Source organism: Mus pahari, chromosome 2 (genome assembly GCF_900095145.1).
Source record: "Mus pahari chromosome 2, PAHARI_EIJ_v1.1, whole genome shotgun sequence".
Taxonomy (NCBI): Eukaryota; Metazoa; Chordata; class Mammalia; order Rodentia; family Muridae; genus Mus; species Mus pahari.
Genome location: NC_034591.1, coordinates 26,935,625 through 26,946,396, shown reverse-complemented (window position 1 = coordinate 26,946,396; position 10,772 = coordinate 26,935,625). Strand labels below are relative to the sequence as shown.

Below are 10,772 nucleotides of genomic sequence, written 5' to 3'. Positions count from 1 at the left end.
ACTGCTGTCACCTGAATTTTTGATCTTAGCCATTCTGACTGGTGTGAGATGGAATCTCAGGGTTGTTTTGATGTGCATTTCCCTGATGATTAAGGATGTTGAACTTTTTTTTTTTTTTTTAGGTGTTTCTCAGCCCTTCGGTATTCCTCAAAAATTATTATTCTTTAGTTACTATTTAATATTGGGCAACTCAAGTGTCTCTGCTTTTACAGAACAGGAATGTATTTTTTCTTTCTGGGCCAGTTGTGAAGATATTCTGTATTGGCAGCGTAGAGCTAGATTGCAAGCAGCCAGGGCACCACAGTTAACTAGAATCTGGCTCTCAGCATACAAGGATTAGCATGTGCATTTCCCACTTCATATTGTAGGGTCGTTTATGGTATGCATCTCTGAATTACTAAATCTGTTGTAAGCTGATCATGTTAATAACAACATCACGCCTATTATTATTGGTCCTTTATGCATACAAGACACTATGGTAAGGCCTTCACCCTTACAGTTTCATTTAATCTTTACTCAACCTACCAAGCTACAGAAAGGACACTGAGTTTCAGGAACTGGCTCAACGATGGGTGACATGCTGTGGCCCCACGTGGTGTGGATAGGAGGCAGAGGCAGATTCAGACAGTATATCAAATTTCAAAGCTATCACTCCAAACCACTCCCATCTGCTCCGTTTCAATGGAGAATAGCATACTAATTTCTAAAATCTGCTTTAAAAAGAGAGGTAGAAGCAGCTTGTCAGTTTTTGTCCGAAACCTGCACAGACACATCATAACTCCATGGGCTTTTTTTTTTTTTTCCCCACTGTGGTAATAGTAGCGACTGTTGATGGAAGACTTAGTGAGTCTGGCTCCCTGGGAAGCCAACAGCATTGGCTCATTCTAATTCCCACTGTGATTCCACAGTTGAGACTCCCGGACCGTAGGCTTTTCTAATGAGCTGTGCAACTTTGAGGGGAAAATCGTTTAAGCTCTCTTTACAGATGAGAAACTGAGGCTCTGAGCCCCATCTCCCTCGCTCCTGAGCTGGCTGCGTCACAGCTGATGCCTTTCCCACTATATGCTCTGCAGTAGAGCAAGGATAATTTTCTCTCAGATCATGCCCCCTGGGGAACTTCCGTCACCTCAATCAGCAAGGAATGAGTCACTTGTGTGTTTGCTATTGTACCTATTAAAGCTGAAAAATAGACTCATATATCTTACATTTTCAGCAGCACAGAGGGAATGCTAATCAGAAAGAAAAGAGCCACATACCCATTTCTGAACATTCTTGCTCACAGGCTCCTTCAGTAAAGAGGTACAGAACTTTATGGCCAACACTAGAAGAGACCACCATCCTTCTGTCACTGAGAAGGAAGCTGAGGCCCCCGACTTGCAAAAGGGTTGATCTTCCCCTAGATCACATAGCTAAACATGCTGAAACCACAGTGGTCAATGCTTTCACTCTGTGTTATAATAAGGTTGACTGACAGGAGTCAGTGTTGTGTGGGCTGATTCACCTTGCTCTGACAGTAATCTCAGGCTTAATACACCACACACACACACACACACACACACCCCAGAATGCTATATTTACAGTACAGCTCATATGACTTTCATGGCTCAGTGCTAATAATCATCTTATTATCTTTGGAGATTGGCTAGAACTGATGTTGTAGTGATTCTGGGCTATCCCTGATGGTGTGAAGACTCCATCTCATCTTTTGATTTTAAGACTAGACTTCAGTAAATACCAGTGCATAAGCTTTCTTTTGCTTTCAACTGCTATCTCTCCATGTATAATCATATTTTTTTTTTTAATTGCAGCATCAACGATATAGCTGCTGTTGGACCTGAGAGCTTTTATGCCACAAATGATCACTATTTTGCTGACCCATACTTACGGTCCTGGGAAATGTACTTGGGTCTGTCGTGGTCCAATGTTGTTTACTACAGTCCAGATAAAGTCCAGGTGGTAGCAGATGGGTTTGATTTCGCGAATGGCATTGGCATTTCCCTTGATGGCAAGTATGTGTGCTTTCTAGAACACAATGGGTTTTCTTGGAGTCTCCTTATATAGATTTAGAACATAGACCTTTCCTATGTATTATGATTATCTGTTGTGTTGTGTTGTGTTAGTAAGAAGAAACTGGAGAAAACGCCAACACTACTGATATTTAAGGATTCTCTAATAAGTGAATATAGTATGTAGTTGGGTCTGTATCATGAAAAGGTTCTTGTAGCAGAATATAAAGCAAGACCCTGGTTCGCTCCCTCATCAGCACCTCTTATTCTTAGTTTCCTTTCTATGGCTGTAAAGAGTTCAACCAAGGAAACTTATAAAACAAAGCATTTAATTGTGGGCTCACAGTCCCAGAAGATGAGTCTATGACAAGGAACAGGCAGACAGGTATGCTGCTAGAGAAGTAACTGAGAGCTCACATGTTGAGGTGGGGAAAGATGCTAACTTGGAATGCCCAGGTTTTTTTCAACCTCAAGGTCTACCCCCAGTAACATTCTCCAACACATCTCCTAATCCTTCCCAAACAGTTCCACCAACTGTGGGAATAAACATTCAAATATATGGGCCTGTGGGGATCATTCTCCTTCATTCTGCCTTACTTATTGTATGAAAGAGTCAATGTAACTGTTAGTGATGCAGTCTACTATCTCATGATGGCTTTGCAACAGTTCACAGATCACTATTGGTCTGGGCCTCACACTTCGGGTAGCATCAATGTACATATAAAAATCTGTCCATCATCCATCCATGCCCCACCTCATATCACCAAGAATTTCAGAGCATCAGGAACACAGAAAACATGATGTCGGAAGTTTTCTGTTTTTCATATTGTCTCTGATCCCCACAGAAGAGAATAACACGCTACTTCTCTTACTGTCACCATGTTAGGATCAGGCTCAGAAGAGAAAGGAAGGAAGGCTTATCTCCATTGGAGACGAACATTTGTCTTCTCTCATATGTTCTCTGGCTGAGCTAGAGGACTGTCATGAAGAGGATTTCCTGATGCTACCCAAAGCTCGACCTTACTACCTTCTGACATTCAGAACCTTGGGCTTGCCTCTAGGTTGACAAATCAAAGGGAACAATGTAAAATGTAAATATTAAGAGCTGATGTTAGCATTGAGTTCCTTCCCTGAGTACCTATAACCTTAGGTAAAGACTTTCCTGTGATTAAACAGGGTATGCCCTATGAACTCACCAAGGCCTTTCAGAACTGAGTTTGCTTTGAGATAAATTCCATTTTCTAGTTTCTATGCAAAGTTCCACTCTAAGACAACTTTTCCCAACTCAGCTTTTGGCATTACTTCAAGCACTTTGACGGAGCTCTTTCTTCTTTGAAGGTATGTCTATATAGCTGAATTGCTGGCTCACAAGATTCATGTGTATGAAAAGCACGCTAATTGGACTTTAACGCCATTGAAGGTAAGCTGTATTAACACTGTAAGTTTGCTGAGTGATAATTAGATTCTAATTGATTGGTGAAATTAAAGGTAGAGAGGAAGGAATGCTCTAAATTGAGCAGGTGTGAAGCAATTTTCCACTTATTGGTTAGGAGCCATCAATGTCATTGTGTGTTTGTTGTTTACTTTTGCTCTGTGGCACAAAGGAAAACAGCAAGCTGGGCATCTCACCTAGGCAACCCAGAGACTTTCTGCTCTAGAGAACTTTAAGCTGGGGTTGTTTTCCCAGGTTTCTTCCTCAACCGTTGCGACTCCTTTTTCTTCTGTCTCTCTCTCTCTGTGTTTCTCTCTCTGTGTTTCTCTCTCTGTGTTTCTCTTTCTGTGTTTCTCTCTATGTGTTTCTCTCTCCGTGTTCCTCTCTCTCTGTGTCTCTCTCTGTCTCTCTCTCTCTGTCTCTCTGTCTCTCTCTCTCTCTCTCTCTGTACAGTGATAGAAACAGTCTCCTTTTATATCCCACCATTTCTCTCTACAGCAGCCACAAGCTCACACTGGCTGCACGGGTGACCTGGCTACTCCCGGATCTGCCCCCACTGTCACCTCTGCTTTTTCTACTTGTTCCCAGGGACCTAGCAGCAACCCCTTGGTCCTTGTCTTCCACATCTCTGAGCTTTCTCATCTTTCACTTCCTATCGATGAGGGCACATCAGTGAGACCTTCCCTAAAAATCCAAACCACTAACAGCTCGAACACCAGCCCCACCCTGCTATAGGTCCTCAATGGCTTAATTCTTGCTCTCAGTGTTTCTTACCAGCACACTATACATTTTACAAGTCTTCTTGATTATCTGTAGGATCCACTGGGTTAGATTTTTTTTTCTGTTCATTACTGGAAGAATTCCTAATATCTAATAAACATTTAGCAAACATTTGTTTAATTACTATGGTGGGGCTCACTCCATATCAGGACCTTAACTTTTCCCCTTCTAATTCTGGTCTAAGCTAAAAGTTTAAGTCATAAATTAGAATTGCATAAAGGGGAAGAAAGGAGATTTGCAAATAGAGCATTATAAAGTGGCCCCTGTCGCTACAAAGCCACAAGATGTTATGCTGCCAGCACCCATGCCCACATCAAATAGCACTGTCACTGGCAATTGCATGACTATTTCTGTCACCATGTCGCGGGAACCATCACAAGGGGCCTCACTCAGAGGAAATTGCCTCAGAGCGACATGAAATCTAACATCATGTTTGATGTTAAAAATCATTGGCAGAGCTAGTTTAATATTAGCTGCAGAGAAATGAAATTTCACACACTCCAACTGGCTTAGGGAATAACAATGGGCTGTGCTTCTAACAGCAAGTACTACTGCAAAGTGAAAGTTAAGGAATGTTGCAATAAAACTCAATCCAATATACTCTCAACACAGAATTCAAGGGTTTTGCTCCTGTAAGGGCTGGGGGCAGATCTGGTTTCCACATCTGGTAACAGAACAGGGTCGTCTCTCATCACTACAACCATCCTAGCAGAAGCCACCCTGTCAAACGCAGTGACATTCCTTCTTTGGAGAGATCCTGTGATTTCCTATTAGCCCAGGAATGCTTCAGCATGCCAAGAGACTTGAGCAACTTGTTGATGTTAATTATCAAATCTGCGATGAAGGTGAATAGTGCGTGTCCTGCCCCAAGTGTCATGTAGTCATACAATGAGACATTATTTAGTCTTCCAGGGGAAGGGTACAACGTGGACGAACTTATGACATTATGCTAAGTGAAATAAGAGAGACAAAGAGGACAGATAGCATGACTTCATTTATTCGAAGGGCCTAGAGCATTCGCGGTAGTTCACACCTGTACTCCCAGCGTTCAGAAGACTAAGACGGGAGTTCTGAGGCAGAGGCTACCTTGAGTCATAAAGCAAGATGTCATCCCCCCCCCAACAGAATAATTAAAATAACTTTAATAATTAAAATATTCAAAATTTTTGGAACGACAGGATGATGGGAAATGAGGAATGGTCCTCTAATGGCTGCAGTTTCTCTTGGGCTGGTTGAAAAGCTCTAGAGATAGTTGGCTGTGGGGAGCTTCACAGACATGTGCCTGTACCTGATGCTGCTCAGTTGCCCACATAGAAATGGTTCCGATGGCAAATGGTGTGCTCCCTGTGTCTCACCACAGTGAAAGGAATTCTCCTCCCCATGAGACTCTAAGACTCAGAGTTTGACACATTTCAGTCAGCTGGAGTTCTCAAAATATCCAGGTGTTAACATAAATAAAACAACGTAAAACAAAACAACCACAAAACCCAGCTCCTTATTTAGGGCATTTCTTTTAGGTAGTTCAGGGGATCGAATCCAGGCCCTGTGGGGAAAGTGACAAGCACTTTGCTGCTCAGCTGCCTTGTTAACACTCCATCTGGTGTCTTATTTAGACTTGAGTCTCTTCCACATGTCTTTGTGGGATCTTGAAATGGTATGCAGATGCCCATCGTAATGGTTTTTATTTCATTTCATTTCATTTTATTTTATTATTTCATTTTATTTTATTCACCTGGTTAGGCATTGGGTATTTACAGGGCAAGAGTGCATTTCTGGACACTGATTAGGCTGTCTGCTGGATGGCAGCTGGTCTTTGGTGGAAGCAATGTGTGTCCCGTGCTCTGCACACTCCAGGTGCTGAACTGAGTCCCTGGCAGAGTTGATGATAATTGGGGACAGAGTGGATGGGCTCTGTGGCTTCCCTGTGCCCCTCTCACTCTCATGGGGGTTCTCAGTAGGCTGCCATCCACCATGGAGTTTGCCAGTGCTAACAGTAGAACAGTAGATAACACCCTTTCCTCACTCAAAGAAGCTAATGAAAGCCTGTCAATAGAGAGCTAACTCCAGAGGATGGCTCCTGGGGGCTGGAAAGAGCCAGGAGTAGATTTGGACCTGCGGCTGCAGTGCTCAGCCACCTCCTATGTCTAATGCAGCCTCTTGCCAGGCTGAAGGCTGACAGCTTCTCCTGACTGTGAGAATGAAGCTCTGCCAGGTTGCCTGAACCCTCTAATGCCTCTGCGGACATGCGGGGACAGTTCTCATTTTGAGCAGGATGCAGAGGGCAGTGGTAGCACATTACACTTGCCTATCCACGCTCAGACCTTTTCAGAGAGTCATGACCAGTTATTTCCGGGGTCCCCAGGTATTGAGATCGCTGGACTCAGAAGTGCACCGAAGATATTGTTTCTCCAGTGAGAATTAGAGGTAAACAAATAGAAGGGATTTCTTCCCGGTGGAAGGCAGCTAGGATGATGAATGGCAGAATTAGGAATTGTTGCTATTATTTATGATGCCGGCGCAAAGCCACGACAGCAATCTGTGCAGCCATCATGCCTTTGCAGCTTATATTTAGAGAGGAAACGGCAAAGGAGCAGGGAGTTGAATAACGCCAGGCAGCAAAACAACAAACTTGCCCTCAACTTCAAGGCAAAAATTAGACCCTAGGTGATCATTACTTTTCTGGCTACACAGCCTACTATGATTAGCCATAAAGAAACCTACATTTCCTCCACATTCCTCTTCAGAAATGAATCTGCATTTCTTGTTTGGTTTTGGAATATTTGTAAATGTATCACATGCACATGTCTCTTTGCAAAGAATCGATTGATGCTACACTTAAATAACTTTTTTTTTTTTTTTTTTGGTTTTCGATTCATGTATAAATGATCTCATTTAACCCTTAAGAGCCAGGCTTTGTTTTATAAACCATCCCCTACACCCCGTGTGTCTTTGCACCCAACAGAATGGCCAGAAGGCCAGCTGCATCCCTGCAGTGAAGCTGAACTGGGCCGAATTATACTCCCGTGGCCCACAGCAGCAGGATTGTCTCCTGAACTGTCTCTGGCCAACCCTTCATCTCCCCATGCTCCTTCTTTTATCCCTTGGCAGGTCCTCAACTTTGACACCCTTGTGGATAACATCTCTGTGGATCCTGTGACAGGGGACGTGTGGGTGGGATGCCATCCCAACGGAATGAGGATCTTTTTCTATGACGAGGAGAATCCTCCCGGCTCAGAGGTCAGTTTGCAGAGTGAAGTGGACACAAGCTGTCCCTCACCACCAGGTTTCAACTGAAAACACAATTCTCCCGAGTTTGTGCAAATAAGAGAGGGCATGTAACAGATGACCCGGGTGCTCAGAAATCAAAAGGTCTGTGGAGGTATTCTGGTCAGAGTCCAGGAAGGACACAGGTGGCCCTTTATTATGGGGTAACTGGGTGAGGGGGTTACAAAGGTGTGGGCACCTTTGTATAAGGACATCAACAGGAGCTGACACAGAAACAAGGGGCTCTGTGTGTGTGTGTGTGTTTGTGCGCGCGCACATGTGTGCTTCCCCCACCCTGCCCCTGTGCACAAAATGGCAGCCAAAACTAGAGGGAGAAGGAAATAGTGTGTTTGGAATGTAACACAGTAAAGAAAACATGTCTAGATTGTGTGAAACACTGGAAAAAAGCACCCCCCAGCACTGGAAAAATAAAATAAAATTTAAAAAGTGAATGCACAAACAAAAATGGAGGGGTGTTTGAAGGAAGCAGCACCTGAGAATTTAGCCAGCCAGGAGTCATCTCCAGGGGGAAACAAGGTTAGGGTTGGGGATCTGCTTCACCTCAGGCCTTTCCAGCATGCCAGAGGGTGAGCTGGAGAGGCCCCTTCAAGAAGGTTTGGTACACGTCAGAGCCCAGGGAGTGAGGGCCTGAAGACTGGAAGTAAGGACTGCCAGCAATGGATGGTGTCCACATCCGTATTTCAATAGTGACTTCTTCCAACTTAGGAATTCACAATAATTTAAAAAATACCATGGTGTCACACTGATGGACTTTATCCACTTGTTTCCATTTTCCTGTATAACCTTCCCTTCCCTCACATCAGCCCTTCATCTAGGGCACCAGTATAGCCTCCCTCCCTATCTTCGTCAAACTGCTTCTGTAGTTCCCGGATAGAAAACCCAGAGATGCTCAACTCCCTCATAGTAAGTTATGTGGTGTGTTAGCAGGACCCATGCACAGCCATCCTCTTGTATGTGTTGTGCTTTTGTAGACGTGTGAGCTTGCGGGCCTTTGTACATGTGCACAGTAAGAGGAGGTCAGAAGTCAAGGGTGCTTCTCTTCCCAGCTGCTTCTTCACCTCATTTTCTGACACAGGGCTTCCCGCTGAGCTTGCCAATCAGCTAGAAATAAGCCAAGGATCTGCCTGCCTCCACTTCCCCAGTGCTGGGATCACAAGCTCAAGTCTCCATGCCCAGCTGCTTTGTGGTGTTAGGAATCTGCACTCCAGTCAAGGAGTCTCACTTGCCGAGCAAATTCTCTCAGTCACTCCTGTGCACTTAAACCCCTTCCTATTACTTATAATACCCATACTGTAAATGCTATACAAATAGCTATATGGCCTTATTTAAAGGGTAGTGATAGAAAATGAAAGTGTATTCTTGCTATACACATGTATGTATAACACACACACACACACACACACACACACAATCTCTTCTTATATCTTTGTATTGAAAAAAAATCTAATATGAATGGCATCCAACCCTGTTATCTCCAAATTTACAGGAGATTAGGATTGTGTTTAATGCCAATTTTTTGTGTCTTTTGCTAGGTTTTTGCTATTAGTCTTGCTCAACTGTATATTTTAATAGAATTGGAGAAATGTATGCTGTGGAGTGATCAGCATATAAAAAGCTGGGCAGAATGTTCGATTCCAATTGTTCTTGCTCGTTAGCTCATCTGGTAAACTTGGGTCCTTTGCTCTAGCAAGGATTTGCTTTATTGTTCTTGGGGAAAAAAAGAATTGCTCCCATTCTGATGATGAATTTGGTAAGGGAAATAGAATATAATACTTTTAATACACTGCCCGTAGAAGATTTAATTCTTATGAACAAGAGGCTTATTAAACTGAGGTGCATCCTTACCAATTTCTTTGTAAGTAACAAGTTAACATTGCAGCCATTTCCTAGGACACGTCTGTGGAGCTAGCTGTGTTGGAAGTCATTTGAATCCTGCCATTGACCCTTTGATGCCCGGGGTCCTGGCTCCCCCACACTGCCACATTGGGTGCTCTGCCTTGATGGCTTTTTATTCAAGTCACAGTATTTTATTCTCATCAAAGGGAAATTTAGAAGTAATTTGGTCTGCAGTGAGGACACAAATTGTAAAACGGAAGACTCTAGACTTCCCACATCCCTTGCCTCAGCAATACGTTCTTTGCATTAGGTTTTGTTATCTAAAGTTGTTTTGTTACCTGAAAAGACCAGTTATTAGCTATGTCATATGGCAAATTTAACGTGAAGTACATGATCAATAATAATGTGATTGAATTTTTGAGTTAAGTGAAGGAAATTAAACCTAAAAGTCTTTTCTACCTAAGATGTAGAACCTTAAACTTAAAAGAATAGGTCCGTATGCCACAGAGAGATGGCTTCTTGTGTTAAGCTTCCAGTTTTGTCTACATTATAAAACAAGATATTGTTGAGGTGCAGTCATGTACACACATGTGTAATCCAATACTTAAGAGTCTGAGGCGGAAGAGGTGCAAGTTCAAAGCCAGCCTCCAATATATATAGAGAAAGACTGTCTCAGTGCTAAACTGAACAATCAAATCATGACTCCCTGAATAGAAACTCAGTGTACGAATTCCATTTATTGTGTTCCTTAGTATGCCCTAATGTCTCACATCCAGGCTTGTTTATATGCCCTGCCTCACACACTGTGCGCTCATATGCACACTGCTACTGTTAAGGATCACGTGATCAAAACTCAACCAATCACAAATGAGGAAACAGCGACCTTAAAATAATTTTAGAACAGAACGCAATTGAGGAAAGTACATGAGATAACATGTCTAAGGGAGAAATCACTTCAAGTTTAAAGTTGACATAAGTGACTTAACAAAAATATTCACCTCATGTAATTTCTTTGACAGGTGCTTCGAATCCAGAACATTTTATCCGAAGACCCCAAAGTAACTGTAGTTTATGCAGAGAATGGTACGGTACTGCAAGGCACGACGGTTGCCTCTGTGTACAAAGGGAAACTGCTGATCGGCACTGTGTTCCACAGAGCTCTTTACTGTGACCTGTGACAAGCCAGCTGCACCCACGTCATCGAAAGTGAGGCCATTATTTCAATGCTTTGCCATATTGTAAGGCGCCTGCCACAGTAATCTCTGCTAACTAATGACTGTTGACCTTAATCTCAGACATAAGAAGGTATGAGAGTGTTTCCTGGCAATAGATCCTAACTAGCAAGGGTTTCTTGAGTGTGAGTCTCAGACTACTTAAAGACATCACTTATCAATTAAAAAAAAAAAAAAAAAAAAAAAAAAAAAAACTTTTTC

At 42.9% G+C, this 10,772-nt stretch overlaps 1 protein-coding gene across 1 annotated transcript in view; it reads left to right on the top strand.

The window, feature by feature from the left end:
- Positions 1-10,772, top strand: part of Pon1 (paraoxonase 1) — a 25,884-nt gene extending 15,112 nt beyond the window's left edge. Inside the window, exons 6-9 of the mRNA XM_021191110.2 lie at positions 1,809-2,009; positions 3,345-3,426; positions 7,327-7,455; positions 10,359-10,772. Of these exons, the coding sequence (XP_021046769.1) occupies positions 1,809-2,009; positions 3,345-3,426; positions 7,327-7,455; positions 10,359-10,517 (571 nt within the window). The 3' untranslated portion in view covers positions 10,518-10,772. The remainder of the gene's footprint in view (positions 1-1,808; positions 2,010-3,344; positions 3,427-7,326; positions 7,456-10,358) is intronic.